At 44.7% G+C, this 22,690-nt stretch overlaps 1 protein-coding gene across 11 annotated transcripts in view; it reads left to right on the top strand.

Annotated features, from left to right (window-relative positions):
- The window catches only part of SPIDR (scaffold protein involved in DNA repair), a 277,621-nt gene that overhangs the window by 237,927 nt on the left and 17,004 nt on the right, over positions 1 to 22,690 (top strand). For all 11 annotated transcript variants that reach the window (XM_070802507.1, XM_019973800.2, XM_070802509.1 and 8 more), the window contains 3 exons: positions 19,226 to 19,310; positions 20,325 to 20,468; positions 20,557 to 20,616. In XM_070802507.1, coding sequence (XP_070658608.1) covers positions 19,226 to 19,310; positions 20,325 to 20,468; positions 20,557 to 20,616 — 289 coding nt within the window. The remainder of the gene's footprint in view (positions 1 to 19,225; positions 19,311 to 20,324; positions 20,469 to 20,556; positions 20,617 to 22,690) is intronic.

Below are 22,690 nucleotides of genomic sequence, written 5' to 3'. Positions count from 1 at the left end.
AACTCAAGCTAAAATGATTAATTGTAATTATATAACTCCAATGTCTAATATAGAAAGCTGCTTCTTTGTCAGTTTGAAGGTAGTTTTTGTTTGGGCTAAGTCATGGAGTCGTTTAAATTTTAGCTCCTGATGGTCCACTGTCCTAGTGGCAGCTCTAGGTGGACTGATGGCCTCGGGGCTGGGCCCCTGTGCAGGGCACCCCACCCTGTTCACCTTCCCCCCTTGGAATGGTTGAACAAAAACAGCCGTCTTTTGTGTTTCTCTGACACATTTTTGGTGTTTTGTGTCCCTACTGACCAGTTAAAGTGAGAAGAGTCAGGAAAATAGCCTGGATGTAATGGCAAAGACCCTTTCAAATAGCACTGCTGAGCCCACCCCTGCCCTGCTCGCTTCTTCCCCAGGACTCAGGCTGTTTGTCCAGGGACAGGCGTGTCCCCTGACCTTTGTTCTCCCAGGTGGCCTCTGCAACGGTGTAGAGGTCAGATAGGCTGAAAACTCACTTTACTTTGATGTCCTAATTCTGGGTATGAGCTTTATCTTTTTATTGCTGATTAGTAGGTGATCTTATTTTTATGTGATATATCAATACTGAGGGAAAATTTGTTTAGATTTTTTTCAGTGGCACTTTGAGAGTAATGTACTGAAGACTGTTGTTTAGTCAGCCTTCACTGTATACAGACGAGTCTGCCTGAGTGCTGACCATGATGAGGAAGCAACTTACATGGTCTTTGACCTTGAATTGCCTCCTTTGAACTGAAGACTAGACCTGCCCAAGGACTTGGGCGGTTGTTGCTTTAAGTGATGAGGTCTTAAATATCTGATCTCAGAAGATTTCCTGAAAGCAGTGAGTGAGAATGTACAGACATCTTGATCTTGCAAATAGAAAATTTCTCCTCAAATTGGTAAGATGTTATCTGTGAAGACATAAAAGTAGGGTTAGGAGAAAGTATAATTCATTTACTCTTTAAATATTTGGTGCCTGTTTGTGCTATGTGTCTGGCTAGTTACTGCTCTGCTAGATTTGGGGGATTTATCCTAAATCAGAAAGTACTGAAATAAAAAGTCAGTCAGATGAAGCCTCAAATCCTGTTAACTAGGAATTCTGCAGTGACCCAGGGAAAATTAGGGCCCCTAGGAGTTTTTGAGAGAAGAAACGAAGAGGTAACAAAATTGAAAATGGAGTAGAGCTGATTCTGGTCTTGTATTTTTAATATATTTGAAACAGAGGGAGTGATTGGGGCAGCGGTGCAGACCTGGGGATCTCTGCAGCCGCTGGGGGCAGAAGCAGGGACCTGGCACCGTGGATTTGTAACTTCCGGTCACTCCGGGGTGGGAGTGGGGAGATTCTCCAGGGAGCCAGGACTGATGCCAGGAGGGTAGATTAGCCCTTTCCTGCCCGAGCTCACAGACCAGCAGGAGAGCCAGGAGGAGGTCCTGAAACACACCCGACAGTGAGTACCAGACACAGCAGCCATTTTGTGGGGCTCAGAGGGCAGGTTCAGATCTGGGGACCCTGGAGAGAACTGCAGGAGTCGGGGGCTGAGGACTCAGGTGAGGGCGGGAGGACCCACCCCCCTGGTTGAGACATCCACTCCCCTGCCTGGGGCAGAGACTGGTAAGCTTTGAGGATAGAGTGAGGGGTTGGGGACGCTGAGGGGGGTGTATTTCAGAAAATGGTCCAATTAATAGTTAGTGTTTACATGCCAGCTTTTGTTTTAAAGGTAACAGATTTAAGTACCAATAATCTTTAAGTTCAAAACCAAGCTTAGTTAGCTTGCTCACAAACTAACCCACGGCCAGGAGGTCAGAAGCCCCCATCCCACCCCCAGCCCACAGTACTTCCTGTCCAGAGCAGTCACCCTTTGTCCCAGGTACCAGTCCTTCCTGCCCTCATATCTGGGCTCTCTAAGGCCCTCTGTCTCCTGCAGCAGCTCCCTTGGCCCAGTGCTCAGGGCTATGTGGGTTTCTCATGACCTGTGTCCCACCAGAGGGGTGTATTCTAATGTAAATTTGAGTGACATCTTAGTGATAATATGCAATTATCAACACCTGTCTGAGGAGCCCTGGAATGGCTCCCCTAGCTTGCCTGTGTCAGGTACAGGCTGCCCAGCTCAGAGTCCCAGTGGCTTACTGACATACAGACTGGTTCTCAACCCAGTCACTCCCCTCTGCATGGTGTAGACCTTTGTGGATTAGCATACCTGGTGGCCAGTGTCCACGCTGGCCTGCCCATCGCCAGGCTCTGTGAGTGCAGGCTCTGTTTCTCACTCACCATTGTATTTCCTGTGCACGGTTCAATCCCTGGCACCTGAGAGGCTCATAAGAAGTGTTTGTGGAATGGACATTAGTTGTTTGCTTGGATTCATCTTAGATTTTCCTCAACAAGCCTTGAACTTGTGCTTTCTTGGCAGTAATCACTGGTGCACAGTTTTAGAGGGAAGATTGGAGGCTGAGTTGTCCAAAGACCAAGTGCAGATGGGAAACACATCCTCTGTGTGCCCCAGGCTGGGACCCTGGCTCCTCCCCACTATGCCCAGGGGGACGCGCTTGAGGGTGATGGGAAAGCACTTTGTCAGGGATGGAATCCCAGCTTATGGAGGAGGGCCTGGAACAGGTGAGGGTGGCTAGCCCAGGTCAGGCTCTGCGTGACTCTGGGCCCTGGGGCGTCGGTCTCCTGGAGGCCCTTGTGTGGCCAGGTGTGTGGAGGGGCAGCACAGGAAGCTTTTAGGAACCGTCCAGCACGAGTGGACGGGGCTTGGGGGCCGTTGTTGAGGCATCATCTCAGATGCTGTTTCAGCAGAAAGCGAGTCTGGTGAATGTGCTCCTGGGAACAGAAGCCTCAATGACTTCCTCCTTTGATTCCCCTCTTCAAACAGCTGCCTCTTAAAGAGACACACTTCCCTTGGGGTTTGCTCATTGCTGTGGTTGGAATCCTCTTTCAAGAGACATACTCAAGAAATCTTTCATCATTTTGAAAAATTGTTCCTGGTGGGTTCACCACCCAGTTAATGGCAGGAGAATAAAGTGTCACTGAAAGAGAATGTACTAAATCCTAAAACCAAGGATGCTCAAAAAACTGGCCAAAAGGCACAAAGCACTGACTCATGTAGAACACGATGCTGAGTGAAGGGAGTCCACGCAGAAGGCTGCATGCATGCTGTGGGGTCCCGCTTGCATGAAACAGAGGAGACAAACCCATGGCGACAGAGTGCGGGTTGGTGCTCGCCAGACGGGAGGAGAGCAGGGGGTGACTGCTGGCGGGCACCGTGTCTTGCTGGGACGATGACTGTATTCCAGGACTGGACGACATTGTGAATGTGCTCACTGCCAGTGAACTGTGCTGTGTGACACAGTTAATCCTGCGTCATGTGAATTTCACCTCAGCCTTTTAAAGGGACATAAATGAATTCATTGCCCCAAAAGTACACTGTGTTATGAAAACAGCTACAAATGTTTCATAAGTCCAGTTGGAGAAGAATAGTTTCTAAATGGAATGTCTAGGCATAATTTCACATCATTCAAAAAGACCTAAGTCGGGAGTTAGGGGCTCAGAAGGAAATGTCGAGTATTGAACTTGAACCGTAAAGATTATTTCTGGGAAACTAGGACAGATTTCTTTTCGGACATGACTGAAGCGACTTAGCAGCAGCAGCAGCAGCAGGACAGATTTCTTTAGTAAACTGGGCACTTCTAAACCATTCCTTACCTTTATCATTCAATGAACAACCCTTAAGAAGAGAAAACTCTTGTATATCTCTCTGTGTAACCAGTGATGAATATATAGACAAAGGGGAAAACCGGCAGATTACAGAGAGGCTCATACGCCCACCAGGTTGATCACAGGAAGAGGAGGAGAAGAGAACCACAAACCACCTGAAAGAGGCGTTTGAACTGTGTAGGCCAAGCATTAACCACTGTCAGGATTACTGCCCTAGTAGTGCTTCAGAAAACCATCCAATAAAAAGAAATTCACCCTGTCGGCAGTTAGATACAGAAGTTCTGCCCTGAGGGTCCTCTGCATGTCTGTCCCTGTCAGTGGTTCATGAACACGGTGGCTGAGTGTGGATGCAGGGCTGAAGTCAGTCCAGTCAGCAGGAAGCTGACCTGCCTGCGGGGCTGTACTGACAGTCGGAGGAGGTTTTTGCTGGAGCGGGTGGGGCTTTACCCAGAGGCTTTCAGGGTGTGGCTTGTTCCAGTTCATGGCAGACACCCATGGGAGGGCACGTCCCCACCCATAAGTTCATTCCTGTTATCTCTTGACCAAAAATAGACTGTCTTGCTGGAGCCAAGTGTTACTTATCCTCATGTCCTCTGTAGCAATCAATAGAGCGTGCAGTGAAAACCTGACTAAAATGATGAGGTCTGAACCACAGCAGACTGTCACAGTAGTTCTTGGCCATTTGAAAAAGGAATTGTTAGTAGCAATCTCCGAAGTGGCTCAGACACCCACCCCCTTTCCTAAGTCGAACCCAGTTCACTGGGGTGATTTTGGCAGTGTCGGCCTGACTGGTGCAGGGGGCTTGCTTAGCAAAATCAAAGCTTCAGGAGCAACGCTGGTCACTGAGTAGAGGCAGTGGAGGGGAGAGCAGGGCTCTGCACCACCGTCTGTGTGTCTCATCTCAGGCGTCGGTCTGTGCGCTGGGGGCTGACCCCTCAGGCGTCAGGCAGGACAGGTAGCACTTGCCTTCCCAGGCGGTTGTGACTTCGTGAGTTCACACACAAGTGGTTCTGCACACCTGAGAACACCATGGTAGTGGTTCTGCCCTTGCTCCTCCCACTTTTTTCTCTTTTCCATTTAACTAAAAAGTAGAGCTCTGGTCAGCATTAATCTAACTCTTTCTTGTTTTTACAAACAAAATGGGAAGAGTACGATGAGTAATTTAGAAGAATGATAACTAGAGGTTGGAAGTGTTTTTATTTTTTTCCAAGATAGAACAGAAATCAAGTTGGCCTTGTTAATTATAACAGTGGGCAAGAAGGGGTAATGAAGCCAGTGGAGTTAAAAGTACAGAGAGATTTTAGCTAAAACAGGAATCCAAGAGACCAGAAGGAAGATCAGCTGATACAGGAACACAAAAACATCTGCTGCCTAACTCTGGTTAGTAATTTATCCAGTAAATTTACCTGCAGCACAGTAAGTCTAGAATTCAGCCAGTGGACAGGATTTTTTTTTTGCTTTTTCATTCATTCCTTCTCTTACAAATCTCAGTACTCCCCTTCTCCCCACACTCATCTCACAAAAATCAAAATGATCTACCTGCAGGGGACCAGCAGTTTTAAAGCTTTCAAACTTTTAAAAAATAGAAGTCCAGACAGCAAGCTCTGTGTTAATAATAAATCTGCATAGAGCTCTTCTGTTTAGAACTGGGAGGTGGTGGGTTGGGCCACCATGGCCCCCACCCAGCTCCTAGGGCTGCGTGATTGGGAAGTGATCACTGAGGACTGGCTTTTGTTCTGGACATTTCACATATCCACACGGTTCTTTCTTGAGACTTCCCTGGTGGTCCAGTGGTTAAGACTCCTAAGGCAAGGGGCCTGGATTCCATCTCTGGTCAGGGAACTAGATCCTGCATGCTGCAGCTAAGATTTGGCACAGCCAAATAAATAAACAAAACTAAGTATAAAAATATATGTATATGGTTTTTCCTCTTCCTCTCTCAGCATAATAGCCTGGGGCAGCAGGCCTTATCGTGGGGCACTGGGCCATGTGATTCAGAAGCTTGGTGGGATGTTCCTTGTTCATCTCAAATATGAAACACAAATGCTTGATTTTGCTTTTGTTAAGTGCCTTCTCAAATTTGGAGAATCTTACGTATGATAATTTTAGGTAGAAGCTACTTAAATCTTTTTGTTTGCAGTAAAATGCCTGTCCGTTCATATAGGACGTAGAAGTGGGAAGAGAAGTGTCACTGCCACTGTGGTCCTTCTTTCTTTCCCTTCAACTCTCCAGCCTGCTGGCAAATTAGGTCATGTTACTGTGTTTTTAAGTAAAGACCCGGAAGCTCCTGAGACAAGTAATAACTTGGCTGCAGGTCAAGGGTGGGCCTGGAGCCTGGTCCTCCAGAGGCCATCGGCTGCATCCCTGGTGCTCTGGCCTACATGTAGTTACTTCCAGTTCCAGGGGAATTCACTTCTGTTAAATTTCTCATTTGCTTTATAGTTGTAATCCCTGGCCCTCAGATCAGAAGTCTGACCATTTCTTGTCAGGAGTGATGTAAATTTAGATTCTTGGTGTTTTCCACTGTTTTTGTTAAACAGCAGCAGTGAGCCATCTCTGCTGCAATTATCTTGAATGACAGGAGGAGCATCAGATCCATACTAATTGCACTGAATGCCTCAGGTTTAGTTCAACATTTTTTTTTTCCTGTTTACTTAGACACTTACGAATGAAAATATGACATTTAAGAACTGGACATTTTCGTTACTATTTTTCATTATAGTATAGTCATTTTCATTACTATTCTTTTTAAACCAAAGACTTTGCTCCTCTGCCTGGAATCACTGACAGTGGAGAGAGTGGTCCCAAGGGTGCCCTGGGGCTGGACCACAACATGTTGGAGAAGCATCAGACCAGGCCTCCAGGATTATCTGTGGGAGCTCATAGTACAGCTGCCGCCGTCACTGGTTGTTAATATATGGGGAAAAGGAAATTTAAACATCTCCTTTCCGCTGGGCATTTACTGCATGTCTTTCTCCACGAATGCAAACTTGTTTATAAACAAAGGAGAATGGTTGCTTTTCTCTTTGTTGTTTCCAACGGTGTCCTTTCCAGTTTCTGCCACCGCTAGTAACGGACACGTGTGTGCGCCCTGTGTCTCCTTTACTGATCTTTTCACTCACTTAGCCTTGTTTATGGGGAAACGTGACAGACATGAGAGCTGTTCCTCAGTGCAGAGTAGAGTGAACAACTGTAGGGCTACCCAGGATGCCACCACCAGATTCAAAGGACAAAACATGCTGGGCGTCCAGGCGCCACCCCACGCCCCAGGACCTCTGCAGCCCTGATTTCCCCCGCTGTCTTCTTTGTAGTTTTACCATTTTATGTTGCCTCAGAGCCCAGTCACTGGCGGAGGGTTGTGTTGGTTTGTTGCTTGTGCCCATGTAGACCATCCCCACAGGAGAGCAGAGGGTCTTCCGGGGAGTCTGTGCAGGGCAGCTACGTGGTATGTGAATTTGTGGTGATGGAGTAGATTGTGAAGAGGCTAGCTTGTTTCAAATATGAGAGCGCACCGGTAGTGTTGGATAAAAAGTGTATGTATCTATCAGAAAATCTGGGCTGACAGATTTTGTGTGGAGCGTGAGTGTTCCTGTCTCCACACTGGTAAGTAGGTCACGTCACACTGTTGAAGTGATAAAGACCTCCTGGGCCCTGAGACCAGCCTAAGAACTGTCTGCAGTTCTGGACAGCAGCAGCTTGCAGCAAGAATTCCTTATTTCCCCTCTCTGAGTGTGTGTGTGTGTGTGTGTGTGTGTGTGTGGCAGTTCCTGCCCAGGTAGAACAGAAATGCACAAAGTACTTGTTTTATATGAACTTGAGCTCAGTTCAGTTCCCTTCATTTGCTCAGTCGTGACCGACTCTTTGTGATCCCATGGATTGCAGCACACCAGGCTTCCCTGCCCATCACCAACTCCTGGAGCTTACTCAAACTCATGTCCTTTGAGTCGGTGATGCCATCCAACCATCTCATCCTCTGTCTTCCCCTTCTCCTCCTGCCTGCAATCTTTCCCAGCATCAGGGTCTTTCCCACTGAGTCAGTTCTTACCATCAGGTGGCCAAAGTATTGGAGTTTCAGCTTCAGCATCAGTCCTTCCAATGAATATTCAGGATTGATTTCCTTTAGGATTCACTGGTTGAATCTCCTTGCTGTCCAAGGGACTCTCAAGAGTCTTCTCCAACACCACAGTTCAAAGTATCAATTTTTCGGTCCTCAGTTTTCTTTGTAGTCCAACTCCCATACCCATACATGACTACTGGAAAAACCAGAGGTTTGACTATACAGACCTTTGTTGGCAAACTAATGTCTGCTTTTTAATATTGCTGTGTTAAAAAAAAAAAAAAATATATATATATATATATATATATATATTGCTGTGTAGGTTGGTCATAACTTTTCTTCCAAGGAACAAGCGTCTTTTAATTTCATGGCTGCAGTCACCATCTGCAGTGATTTTGGAGCCCCCCAAAATAAAGTCTGTCACCGTTTCCATTGTTTCCCCATCTACTTGCCATGAAGTGATGGGACCGGATGCCATGATCTTCGTTTTCTGAATGTTGAGTTTTAAGCCAACTTTTTCACTCTCCTCTTTCACTTTCATCAAGGGGCTCTTTAGTTCTTCACTTTCTGCCATAAGGGTGGTATAATCTGCATATCTGAGGTTACTGATACTTCTCCCAGCAATCTTGATTCCAGCTTGTGCTTCATTCAGCCCAGCATTTTTCATGATGTACTCTGTATATAAGTTAAATAAGTAGGGTGACAATGTACAGCCTTGACATACTCCTTTCCTAATTTGGAACCAGTCCGTTGTTCCATGTCCTGTTCTGACTGTTGTTTTTTGACCTGCATAGAGATTTCTCAGGAGGCAGGTTAGGTGGTCTGGTATTCCCATCTCTTGAAGAATTTTCCACAGTTTATTGTGATCCACATGCTCAAAGGCTTTGGTATAGTCAATAAAGCAGAAGTAGATGTTTTTCTGGAACTCTCTTGATTTTTCGATGATCCAGTGGATGTTGGCAATTTGATCTCTGGTTCCTCTGCCTTTTCTAAATCCAGCTTGAACATCTGGAGGTTCACGTACTGTTGAAGCTTGACTTGGAGAATTTTGAGCATTACTTTGCTAGCGTGTGAGATGAGTGCAATTGTGTGGTACTTTGAACGTTCTTTGGCATTGCCTTTCTTTGGGATTGGAATGAAAACTGACCTTTTCAGTCCTGTGGCCACTGCTGAGTTTTCCTAATTTGCTGGCATATTGACTCCAGCACTTTCACAGACTTTCTTATCTCTCCTTGCTATTCTTTGGAACTCTGCATTCAAATGGGTATATCTTTCCTTTTCTCCTTTGCCTTTCACTTCTCTTCTTTTCTCAGCTATTTTTAAGGTTTCCTCAGACAACCATTTTGCCTTTTTGCATTTCTTTTTCTTGGGGATGGTCTTGATCCCCAAGAATGTCACAAACCTGCGTCCATAGTTCTTCAGGCACTCAGTCTATCAGATCTAGTCCCTTAAATCTATTTCTCACTTCCACTATATAATCGTAAGGGATTTGATTTAGGTCATACCTAAATGGTCTAGTGGTTTTCCCTACTTTCTTCAATTTCAGTCTGAATTTGGCAATAAAGAGTTCATGATCTGAGCCACTGTCAGCTCCGGGTCTTGTTTTTGCTGACTGTATAGAGCTTCTTCATCTTTGGCTGCAAAGAATATAATCAATCTGATTTTGGTGTTGACCATCTGTGATGTCCATGTGTAGAGTCTTCTCTTATGTTGTTGGAAGAGGGTGTTTGCTATGACCAGTGCATTCTCTTGGCAAAACTCTTTTAGCCTTTGTCCTGCTTCATTTTGTACTCCAAGGTGAAATTTGCCTGTTACTCTAGATATCTCTCGACTTCCTACTTTGGCATTCCAGTCTCCTATAATGAAAAGGACATCGTTTTTGGGTGTTAGTTCTAGAAGGTCTTGTAGGTCTTCATAGAACCGTTCAACTTCAGCTTCTTTAGCATTACTGGTCAGGGCATAGACTTGGATTACTCTGATATTGGATGGTTTGCCTTGGAGACAAACAGAGATCATTCTGTCATTTTTGAGTCTGCATCCAAGTACTGCATTTCGGACTCTTTTGTTTACTATGATGGCTACTCCATTTCTTCTAAGAAATTCCTGCCCACAGTAGTAGATACAGTGGTCATCTGAGTTAAATTCACCCATTCCAGTCTGTTTTAGTTCACCGATTCCCAAAATGTCAGTGTTCACTCTTGCCGTCTTCTGTTTGACCACTTCCAATTTGCCTTGATTCATGGACCTAACATTCCAGGTTCCTATGCAATATTGCTCTTTATAGCATCGGACTTTACTTCAATCACCAAAGTTGTGTTAGTTATTTATTTACTTAGTGTTTCGGCTGTCCTAGGCCTTTGCTGCTGCGTGGGGCTTTCCCTAGTTACAGCGAGTGGGGACTGCTCGTCATTGTGGCGCCCAAACTTCTCATTACCGTGACTTCTCTTGTTGTGACATAACGGGTGCTGGAGGGCATGGGCGCAGTTGTGCACATGGGCTTAGTTGCTCCGTGGCCTGTGGGGTCCTCCCGGACCAGGGCTGGAATCTGTGTCCCCTGCATTGCAATGTGGATTCTTTTTTTTTTTTTTTTAATCAGTAATTATAGCTTTGTTTATGAAAATAAACTCATGTTTAGCATTTGTTCACCAGTTTGAATGCTACAATTCCAACTTAAAAATATAAAAGTGAGCATGTAAATTTCACTCTGTTCCTTTGTAAATGCCACCAACGTATCAATACTTTTTTTTTAATGAATGCTTATCAACAGAGAAAATACTGAACTAATTTTGATACACACATCATGGAATATCATGTAGCCTTTATAAAGAATTAAAACTATAACAAATGAGTTGGAAGAGATTTAGCAAGGTGGATTCTTAACCACTGGATCACCAGGGAAGCTCTAGTTAATATTTTTATATCCTAAATCTTGAAGAAAGAATTAAGATTAGGAAGGACATTTTAAAAATGTAACTACCAGATATCCTGCAAAATGTGAGGTATTCCAAAATTATAAATTTATCTTACATGGTTATATAATAAATTTAAGTGATGGTACAAAGAAATAGTAAAAAAGGCTTAAATTCAGATGTGTATGCATTTATTTTTCTTTTTTTTTAACGTAAAAAATTTTACTGGGTTATAATTAACATACAATATTATATTAGTTTCAAGTGTACAACATAGTGATTTGATATTTTTATACATCATGAAATGGTCACCGCTGTGTGACCAGTTACCACGGTCACCATAAGTTCTGTTCTGTTGCCACATCTCCACCTCTGTATTGAGATCGTGTCCCCTGATTCTTTCCCAGCTTTGCTGGGTTTCTCTTCCTTTCACTAGCTTCTGAGGAAACCAGCTCCTCTGTCTTACAGCTCCGCTGTCTTGTCTGGAGTGTCTGTTTGTGGCTTTGTTTAACCTTGTCAGTTTACCCTCTGAGCACTTAATTTTTTCAGTATCTCTATCTACAATTTGAAAAATATCATCCTGAAATGCACTGGATTAACCTTGCAACGTGTTTAGTAATCCCCACACTTGTGGGGTGTTCTTAGCAGAGCATGGTCTCTGAAGTCAGAGTGCCCGACTTGATGCCATCACTGTCTAATTAAGGAACAGCTGATTTCTAATACAGTTGATTTCTAATTCAGGAATCTCTCCCAAAGAGGCACATCCCCATGAGCCGCCGCTCCCTCCCCGGCCCCCACCACTGTCAGCAGCCCCTGGCAGCTGTTCATCTGCTGTCTGTCTGTGAGTTTGTGCGTACTGAACATGTGATAGTGAGGAACCATGGATAGTGAGGAACCATGGATAGTGAGGTCCATCCGTGTTGGATCATGTGTCAGTGCTTCAGCCCTTTTCATGGCGGCCTGATGCTCTGTTACATGGATATAGCAGTCAGTAGTATTGTACCACTCTTTTTACTCACCAAGATGGCCAGTCCAGTTGGTAAAACCAGGGCTTTAGCTTCAGACAGACATGCACAGAATGGCAAGGGGCGTGTGTGCTTTTCTTCCACAAGTTCGCCTGGGTTTGTAGTTTTTGTTGTCCTTGCCCAGCCTTTCTTTGAGTAGTTTCATTATGTAGTGGGGGCAGGGAGAAAGTGGAAAGGAATGAGAGAACTTGTCTGCGGTTGAGGGAATAGGGTAGTGACTTTGCCCTTCATCCAGCTTCGTGAGTGTCCCGTTGCTGACATCACACCCCCCCACTCTCCATGTGCTCCTGGTCATGTTCTCTGTCCTTGATGTCCTCTCAGGGTTTTTTCATATCAGAGTGTTTGAAAGTGGAAGTTAAACGTTAGATTATATATATAGATAGATTTTATATATATATAATATATATATATATGTGGAAGTTAAATGTTAGATTCTGATAGAGTGCTTTCAAAGTACTAAACAGACTGACTAGCACAGTGAAGCAAGGCAAAACAAAAGAATCAGAAAGGAAGAAATAAAACTGTGAGATGACATGATGGTCTAGGTCAGAAATCCCAAGGAATCTGCAAAAGACAAAAAGGTTCCTAAAATGAGTAAGTCAGTTTAGCAGAGTCCCAGCATACAAGATTAACATTCAAAATCGGTCACATTTCCAGTGAACCCTTCGAACCCAAAATTTAAAACACAGTATTTTCAGTTGCTGAAAAAGGACTATTTAGGCATAACCCTAATGAAATATGTCAGGAGTTGTATGCTGCAAACTCCAAAACACTGATTAAAGGAATCAGTCGACATCTAAATAAACATGTGCCACATCATGGATTGGAAGACTCAACATCGTGAAGATGCTACTTCTCCCCAGAAGAGTGGATCGGCTTGACACAATGCCCATTAAAGTTCCAACAAAAAAAAATGTGTAGATATGTCTAGGCCTATTCCAAACTTTATTGGGAAATGCAGAGGAACCAGAATAGATAAAACCACTTTGAAAAGGGATAGAGTGGGAGGAATGGTACCCAATTTCAGAACTTATTAAATGGCTACAAGAAACTGCTGCATTGGTGGAGGCATGACTAGTCAGTGGAGAGAACTTAGGAAGGGCTGTGGGATTACAGCCACGTGACTCCTGACCAAGTGCAAACAAAGCCACTCAGTGGAGGAAGGATGGTCTCAGCTCACTGCCCGTGGATGGGCAAAAAATTAATCTCAACCTCAATCTCATACCTCACGAAATATTTTAGGTTTAAATATAACATAAAACTATAAAGTTTTTAGTAGAAAACCATTGGGACCTACTAAGAAAAGAGTTCTGAGATAGACACCAAAAGTGTGTTCCACAAAAGGAAAAAAAATCAGTAAGTTGGACTTTATCAAAATAAAAATCTTTTGCTCTGCAAAAGATTGTATTAAGAGAATGAAAAAGATAAGCTACAGACCATGGGAAAATATTTGTAAATCTTATATCTTAGACTATATAATGAAATCTAAAGACTCAGCAGTAAACATACACACACTCAGTCCGGTTAGAAATGGGCAAAGGACATGAAGAGACATTTCCAAAGAGGACATCGCATGGCAGATAAACGCCTGGAAAGATGTTTGACGTCACTGTCCTCAGGTAGAAGCACAGCATGACTGAGGTGAATATTACCACACTCCTGTCAGAACAACTGAAATGAGAAGCAGTGGCAGCCTTGGATGCTAGTGAGGATGTGAAGAAACGGTCTCTCATGTTGCTGGTACGGCTGTAGGGTGGTGTGGTTCCCTGCAGGAACAGAATTGGCAGTCCCTTTAAAACCTGAACATACTTAGCCAAGCAGCTGCACCCCTGGGCATTTATCTGGAGAAAAGAACATCAGCATTCCCATAAAATTCTGTGCCAAGTGTTTTTAATAGCCCCAAGCTGGAAAGAACCCCCATGTCCCTCAGAGGTGAATGGTAAACAAGCTGTGTCACGTGCACACCGTGGACAGCGCTCAGCAGTACAAGCAGCGAGTGCTGGTGCCGCTGCAGCCTGGGTGGACCTCAAGGCCACTGTGCTGAGTGACGGAAGCCGAACTGAACACACCAGGCACCACATGACTCTGTTTATGCGGGGTTCTTCTCTGAGGTTGTGTCAGTGCACATGAGACTGTGTGAATGCTGGTTACTCCCTCACAGGGTCTCCAAGCCTCGACTGGGCTAGCACTTTGGTGCCCATCCCTCAGGGAGCTGTATGGAAGGAGGAGGGGCAGAAGTGGGCAGACAGGCACAGTGGGCCCACCAGCCCCCAGCTTCCAGGGGACCCCCGGCATCCAGTGGCCGCCTCTCAACCTCAGCTGGCCCTGGTCAGTCACCCAGCTCTGTCCGGTCACCTACACAAACAGCTGCTGCCAGGAGAAGGGGAGAGTGACTTTTCACCAGCGTGTCCCCATTTACTTGCCGCTTTTGTTCTTGATTTGGACCCAGAGTCTTGGTGTTGGCTGCAGACCCTGCCCTGTGCACCACGCTTCTGCTGTGATCCATGCGAGGGGCCAGAAGACAGCAGGGAAGCTTTGAGTCTCCTTTTCTGTGATGCCAAGGCTCTCAACTCTGAGTTTAACTGCTGGATCCTAAGCATTTAAAATAGTACATTTCTCAACATTAAATGTGGAAAAAAATAAAAATGTGTAATATTAATTGTCAAGGCCACAAGCTTTTAATAACGTAAACAACATTATTATCTATTAACACTGTTGAAAATTAGGGCAAAATCTAAGAAGCCTTTGAGATATATAGTTTTTTTTTTCAACTAAAACGGCATTTTTAAAACTGATAAAATCCACATAATATAAAAGTTTCCATCTTACAGTTTTTAGGTAGCAGGAAGTACATTCACAGTGCTCTGCAGCCATCATACCAGCATGTCCCAGAACCTGTCACCCTCGTGAAGTGAAGCTCTATGCCCTGAACCAGGGCTCCCTGGCCCCTGACAGCCACCCCCTACCTTCTGTCTGTGAATTGCTCTGGTTGGGGACAGAATGTGGTCTACTGAAGAAGGGAATGGCAAACCACTTCAGTATTCTTGCCTTGAGAACCCCATGAACAGTATGAAAAGGCAAAATGATAGGATACTGAAAGAGAAACTCCCCAGGTCAGTAGGTGCCCAATATGCTACTGGAGATCCGTGGAGAAATAACTCCAGAAAGAATGAAGGGATGGAGCCAAAGCAAAAACAATACCCAGCTGTGGATGTGACTGGTGATAGAAGCAAGGTCTGATGCTGTAAAGAGCAGTATTGCATAGGAACCTGGAATGTCAGCTCCATGAATCAAGGCAAATTGGAAGTGCTCAAACAAGAGATGGCAAGAGTGAATGTTGACATTCTAGGAATCAGCGAACTGAAATGGACTGGAATGGGTGAATTTAACTCAGATGACCATTATATCTACTACTGCGGGCAGGAATCCCTCAGAAGAAATGGAGTAGCCATCATGGTCAACAAAAGAGTCCGAAATGCAGTACTTGGATGCAATCTCAAAAATGACAGAATGATCTCTGTTCATTTGCAAGGCAAACCATTCAATATCACAGTAATCCAAGTCTATATGCCCCAACCGGTAATGCTGAATAAGCTGAAGTTGAACAGTTCTATGAAGACCTACAAGACCTTTTAGAACTAACACCCAAAAAAGATGTCCTTTTCATTATAGGGAACTGGAATGCAAAAGTAGGAAGTCAAGAAACACCTGGAGTAACAGGCAAATTTAGCCTTGGAATACAGAATGAAGCAGGGCAAAGACTGATAGAGTTTGGCCAAGAAAATGCACTGGTCATAACAAACATCCTCTTCCAACAACACAAGAGAAGACTCTATACATGGACATCACCAGATGGTCAACACCGAAATCAGATTGATTATATTCTTTGCAGCCAAAGATGGAGAAGCTCTATACAGTCAGCAAAAACAAGACCAGGAGCTGACTGTGGCTCAGACCATGAACTCCTTATTGCCAAATTCAGACTGAAATTGAAGAAAGTAGGGAAAACCACTAGACCATTCAGGTATGACCTAAATCAAATCCCTTATGATTATACAGTGGAAGTGAGAAATAGATTTAAGGGCCTAGATCTGATAGATAGAGTACCTGATGAACTATGGAATGAGGTTCGTGACATTGTACAGGAGACAGGGATCAAGACCATCCCCATGAAAAAGAAATGCAAAAAAAGCAAAATGGCTGTCTGGAAAGGCCTTACAAATAGCTGTGAAAAGAAGAGAAGCAAAAAGCCAAGGAGAAAAGGAAAGATATAAACATCTGCATGCAGAGTTCCAAAGAATAGCAAGAAGAGGTAAGAAAGCCTTCTTCAGCAATCAATGCAAAGAAATAGAGGAAAACAACAGAATGGGAAAGACTGGAGATCTCTTCAAGAAAATCAGAGATACCAAAGGAACATTTCGTACAAAGATGGGCTCGATAAAGGACAGAAATGGTAGGGATCTAACAGAAGCAGAAAATATTAAGAAGAGATGGCAAGAATACACAGAAGAACTGTACAAAAAGATCTTCACGACCCAAATAATCATGATTGTGTGATCACTGACCTAGAGCCAGACATCCTGGAATGTGAAGTCAAGTGGGCCTTAGAAAGCATCACTACGAACAAAGCTAGTGGAGGTGATAGAATTCCAGTTGAGCTATTCCAAATCCTGAAAGATGATGCTGTGAAAGTGCTACACTCAATATGCCAGCAAATTTGGAAAACTCAGCAGTGGCCACAGGACTGGAAAAGGTCAATTTTCATTCCAATCCCAAAGAAAGGCAATACCAAAGAATGCTCAAACTACTGCACAATTGCACTCATCTCACACGCTAGTGAAGTAATGCTGAAAATTCTCCAAGCCAGGCTTCAGCAATATGTGAACCGTGAACTTCCTGATGTTCAAACTGGTTTTAGAAAAGGCAGAGGAACCAGAGATCAAATTGCCAACATCCACTGGATCATGGAAAAAGCAAGAGAGTTCCAGAAAAACATCTATTTCTGCTTTATTGACTATGCCAAAGCCTTGGACTGTGTGGATCACAATAAACTGGAAAATTCTGAAAGAGATGGGAATACCAGACCACCTGATCTGCCTCTTGAGAAATTTGTATGCAGGTCAGGAAGCAACAGTTAGAACTGGACATGGAACAACAGACTGGTTCCAAATAGGAAAAGAAGTATGTCAAGGCTGTATATTGTCACCCTGTTTATTTAACTTATATGCAGAGTACATCATGAGAAACGCTGGACTGGAAGAAACACAAGCTGGAATCAAGATTGCCAGGAGAAATATCAATAACCTCAGATATGCAGATGACACCACCCTTATGGCAGAAAGTGAAGAGGAACTCAAAAGCCTCTTGATGAAAGTGAAAGTAGAGAGTGAAAAAGTTGGCTTAAAACTCAACACTCAGAAAACGAAGATCATGGCATCCAGTCCCATCACTTCATGGGAAATAGATGGGGAAACAGTGGAAACAGTGTCAGACTTTATTTTGGGGGACTCCAAAATCACTGCAGATGGTGACTGCAGCCATGAAATTAAAAGACACTTAGTCCTTGGAAGGAAAGTTATGATCAACCTAGATAGCATATTCAAAAGCAGAGACATTACTTTGCCAACAAAGGTCTGTCTAGTCAAGGCTATGGTTTTTCCTGTGGTCATGTATGGATGTGAAAGTTGGACTGTGAAGAAGGCTGAGCACCGAAGAATTGATGCTTTTGAACTGTGGTATTGGAGAAGACTCTTGAGAGTCCCTTGGACTGCAAGGAGATCCAACCAGTCCATTCTGAAGGAGTTCGGCCCTGGGATTTCTTTGGAAGGAATGATGCTAAAGCTGAAACTCCAGTCCTTTGGCCACCTCATGTGAAGAGTTGACTCATTGGAAAGGACTCTGATGCTGGGAGGGATTGGGGGCAGGAGGAGAAGGGGAGGACAGAGGATGAGATGGCTGGATGGCATCACCAACTCGATGGACATGAGTCTGAGTGAACTCTGGGAGTTGGTGATGGACAGGGAGGCCTGGTGTGCTGCGATTCATGGGGTCGCAAAGAGTCAGACACGACTGAGCGACTGATCTGATCTGATCTGGGGATCTCATATAAATAGAATCACACACTACTTGTCTTTTTGTGTCTGACTATATTCTCTATTTTAGATAATATTGGTAATTTTTCTTGTTCTGTGAGTAAAACGTATCTGTTTTTGAAAAATACAGGAAAGACTTAAACCAAAGGAAGAAAATAAATGTCACCTTTAAGTTCTACTCGGATAACCACTAAAAACATTTTTTTTACTCTTTCAGAGAGAGACGTTATAATTTGTTGTCTGCTTTTCACTTAGCAAGGTATCATGAATATCTTTCCATGTCCATAAATAGTTTCTGTGTAAACATTTCAAAAGCTGTATCATATTTCATTGTGCAGATGCATCATAATTTTGTGTATTTTTTTATTGAAGTGTAGTTGATTTACATGGTTTCAGATGGATAGCAAAGTGATTCAGTTATACATACATGCATATATATTCTTTTTCAGTTTCTTTTCCATTATCGATTATTACAATTTATTGCATATATTTTTCTATCCTATACAGTAGGTTCTTACTGTTTATCTGTTTTATGTATAGTGGTGTGTATCTGTTAATCCCAAAGCCCTAATATATCCCAGCCCCACTGCCTTTCCAGTCTGGTAACCATCAGTTTGTTGCTTACATCTGTGAGTCTATTTCCATTCTGTAAATACGTTCATTTGTATCATTTTCTTAAGATTCCACATATAAGTGATATCACATGATATTTGTCTTTCTGTTTCTGACTTCCTTCACTTAGTATAATTTCTGGATCCATCCATGTTGCTGCAAATGGTATTACTTCACTCTTTTTTGTGGCTGAGTAGTATTCTGTTGTCAGAGAAGGCAATGGCACCCCACTCCAGTACTCTTGCCTGGAAAATCCCATGGACGGAGGAGCCTGGAAGGCTGCAGTCCATGGGGTCACGAAGAGTCAGACACGACTGAGCGACTTCACTTTCACTTTTCACTTTCATGCATTGGAGAAGGAAATGGCAACCCACTCCAGTGTTCTTGCCTGGAGAATCCCAGGGACAGGGGAGCCTGGTGGGCTGCTGTCTGTGGGGTTGCACGGAGTCGGACACGACTGAAGCGACTTAGCAGCAGCAGCAGCAGTATTCCATTGTATATATGCACCACATTTTCTTTATCCAGTCCTCTGTCGATGGACATTTAGGTCGCTTCCATGTCCTGGCTACTGTGAATAGTGCTGCTATGAGAGTTGGGGTGCATGTGTCTTTTTGAATTAGAGTTTTCTCTAGACATATCAAATGCATGATAATTTAGTGAACAGTCTCTTTCCTGAGCTTACACATTCCAGGTTGCAAGGTCTGTCTGTCTGTGTGTGTGCCCCTGACTTCATCACGTATTCTGAATGTTGGCTTCTTGGTGTTCAGCCTGCATCTGACCGGCTCACTGATCAGCATCTCTTCTTTCTTCAGGATGGCTGAGCTTTTTAGTTTGATTGACACCATGTGGCCTCCACGGGCAGCTCTGAAAGCAACAGGCCCTGGCACGGCCTTCGAGGTAAGCCTGGCATTGAAGCACTGCCCTGTCACAACAGTGCACCTCCTGAGAAACCCTGTGAGGTTAGCCTGGCGTTGAGGCACCCCTACACATAGCGCACCTCCCAAGAAGCCCTGTGAGTTAGCCTGGCTTTGAGGCACCCCCCACCCCCCTACACACACAGTGCACACCCCCTGAGAAGCCTGGATCCAGTGAGTGTGAGCCAGGACAGAGGTCACACTGCTGCCTCACTTATAGGCTGGAGTCTGGCTACCTTCTCCACCATGTCGCATGCGTGCTTCCGGAGGTTCCTTTATGGTGACCTCTCTCCACCCCCATTGTCATGGGCCACTGCACGCTGAGGGTCTCAGCCTTGCACCCAACAAGAAGCATGTGGTTTCCCTGCCTCCTTCCAGTCAGTAGTAGAACCACCACTGAGTACCAGTTAGAGCAGAGACTCAGTGCACGGAATCTGTGGGCATCGGTCCAACTGCTAGCTCATCTCAGCTCGGGGTCTCCCTCTCCTTCTTCCTCACTCTGTGTATGGTAGCTAGTTGCCCACAGGTAGCAAAATTGGGAAGAGTATCTGTCCTTCCTGCTCTGAACCCTGTCCAGCAGGCTGGCAGCTACTGCTTCAGGCCTTGGCTCCCCAGGCTGAGAGCTGGCCCCTTGCTTGTGTGGTTCTGACTCCTGGCACAGGCGGACACAGTAGCTCTGTCCAGAGCTGGAGCAGCGGCCCAGTCAGAAATGCCATTTCTAGATGCCTCACAGGGAAGAACTTTGTGAATGGAGTCTTCAGTAAATCTGGAGATTGAATTTCTAGAATGACATCTTGAATTGGTGATAAATTCAGGAGCACAGAAACTCTCATGCTGGGTCCAGAGAGAAACAACCCCATCTGTAAAGAACCTTGCAGAGAGTCAGTCTGCATCTGTGAGCAGAGATGGCTCTGTTGAAGAGTCAATTTATGTTAATAGCGCATTTGAGTCTTTTGGCAGTGCATTCACGTTCTACTTTTGTCTTCATTTTAAACAGGAGAAAACTCATCTGCCTCCTCCTAGCTTCTGTTACATCCTCAGCGCTCATCCAGACGTGGGGCAGATTGATGTAATTGAAGATGACCCTGTTGCAGAACTTTACCAGCCACCGACTCCCCGCTTCTTAAAAGAAATTCTGCAGGTGGTGCCTTTCTGTGTGCCAGGCCTCTGTTCCTTTGCTGTGTGTGTGGGCTTGGGGAGACTTACACACTGTTTTCAATACATTCCAGACGGATGGCCTCTGTACCCATTGCAGCTTCTGTGCCAGAGTGATTTACCGGAGACCACAGGTGATCCATTTCTCTTTCTCCTCACATGTCGTACAGCTTACCAAAGGATAATCTCCCTCAGAAATGGGTGGAGTCCCCAAACAGAAAAGCATTGTTAAATGCCAGTTGCGTGATCTGCACTGACATGGTGGTAAGTGCACTGCTTGTGCAGGTGGGGCTGTGGCCTCTCATGAAGTCCTGGGTGTGAAGCCTGAGTGTGCTCTCAGGACGCGAGCAGCAGCCTCGTGGCTGTCGCTCACTGGCTCCTGCCCACAGCCCTGCAGCTGGGCCAGAGGTGGAGGGGCAAGGAGTGTTCAGATGCACTGCCACCTTCGGCTGGTCTGTGGAAATCCTTACCCTTCCTGAGAAACTGACCATTTGCTAAGATGAACTCCTCCGTCCAGTGTAAGGCCATGTGCAGGACCTTGGGGTCCTGTCCCTTCTGTCTCCTTCAGATGGAATGTTTTTTCATCTTTCTTTTCTTTTATGACCTTGTCATTTTTGAAGAAGAGGTTGATTACTTAACAGAATGCCCCTCCATTTAGATTTGCCTGATCACAAAGAGATTTGTGATCTACGCCACATAAAAATGCTGTGTTCATACCAGGAGCACACAGTTGAGCTGTCCCAGTGCTGTGACATGATACCAGTTGATTAAGATTTCTCTACTCTAAAGTTAACTAATAAATATTCCATACTTATTGCTTAATAACTGTGTAACAAATGTTTTGTAGGAAGATAGCTTAAGACTATTTTAATATCCTGTTTCTTATCAAACTTCTACCCATTCATTGTAACATCTATATGAATCTTACTTGAATTATTACTCTGATAGTGGCTAAATGATAATTTTCTAATTTCAGCATTTTTCTACATTTATTAGTTGGCATTGGCTATACTTAGGAACTTTTATTTCCATGATTTATTTATGAATTAAGTCATTTATCTCAGCTTGAACTAGTAGATTGAATTTTTATTCAATGGGTTGTTATCTGTAACTGTCACTTATTCCAATGCTTACGTCTCCCCAGATTCAGGACAGCTCCCGTGTCCTTTGGACATGTCCCCATCACTCCTCAAGGGCTGCCTTACTTTCTGCAATAATAAGATGCTTCAGACTCTTCTTGTGTTTCCTCTGCTCTGAAGTCAGCTGTCTGCTAAGGAGCCCTGGTTGATTTTAGTGAAGAATGGCATTTAGAAGCCAAGATTTGGGTCCTTGGTGGGCTCATTGCTGCTGGGCCATCTCAGCAGATGGAACAAGGAAGTATGTGTGTGTCCTCATGCACGTGTACCTACCGCTCCACATCTATTCTTTCTTTACATCTGTGTCTACCTAAAACTCATCATCTTATACCAGTACTTCCAACTCGAGGCCATAACCATGGAACTGACTCTAGATTTCCTCACTTCCGTATTAATAACTCCCTCATCCAGCTCTGAGAAACCCGGCTCTCACTTTCCTCAGTATAAACTTCTTTAATTTCTTATATGTAATCAACCTCCCAACCATGTGAACCACCTCTTCCACTCAGCTCACAGCCCCTGACTTCACCAGTCACCTTCTTTGCCCAGTCATGTCCACTAGCCACGTGGGATCATCAGCCTGACCACCATCCATCCCAGCAACACCCTCATGCCAACCAGCTTCTCATAGCCTGGCCCTGCTGATCCCAGGGGTAATTCCAGTCAGATCCTGTCCCCATGTGCATCTACTGAGTCCTAATGGCAGAAGACTGTGATGTAGTTGTGTCCTAGCCACCTCCCGAAGGCCCTGTGTCCATGACCGTCACACTGGAGTGTAGGATTCACCATGTGCATCCGTGGGGCCAGGGGTGTGAGCATTTCGTTCATAACACTTCCTCATCCTTGGGACACTTACATCTCGCAGGAGAGAAGAGTGTGTGTGCTTCGTGGAAGCCACTATGATGACTCACATCCTCACCCTGTGGACGTGGGATTGGGAGGAAGTGCGTGGCTTCTTCCTCTTTGGTCAGAGGACTTGGAGAGAGGAGCCAGGGAGGGACAGGCCTCCCCCGAGCCATGGAGCCCTTAGAACAGCGACAGGGCTGGAGCTTACTGGGCTTGGCCATGTCCG

Source organism: Bos indicus, chromosome 14 (genome assembly GCF_029378745.1).
Source record: "Bos indicus isolate NIAB-ARS_2022 breed Sahiwal x Tharparkar chromosome 14, NIAB-ARS_B.indTharparkar_mat_pri_1.0, whole genome shotgun sequence".
Taxonomy (NCBI): domain Eukaryota; kingdom Metazoa; phylum Chordata; class Mammalia; order Artiodactyla; family Bovidae; genus Bos; species Bos indicus.
This window is presented reverse-complemented; position numbering and strand designations above follow the sequence as displayed.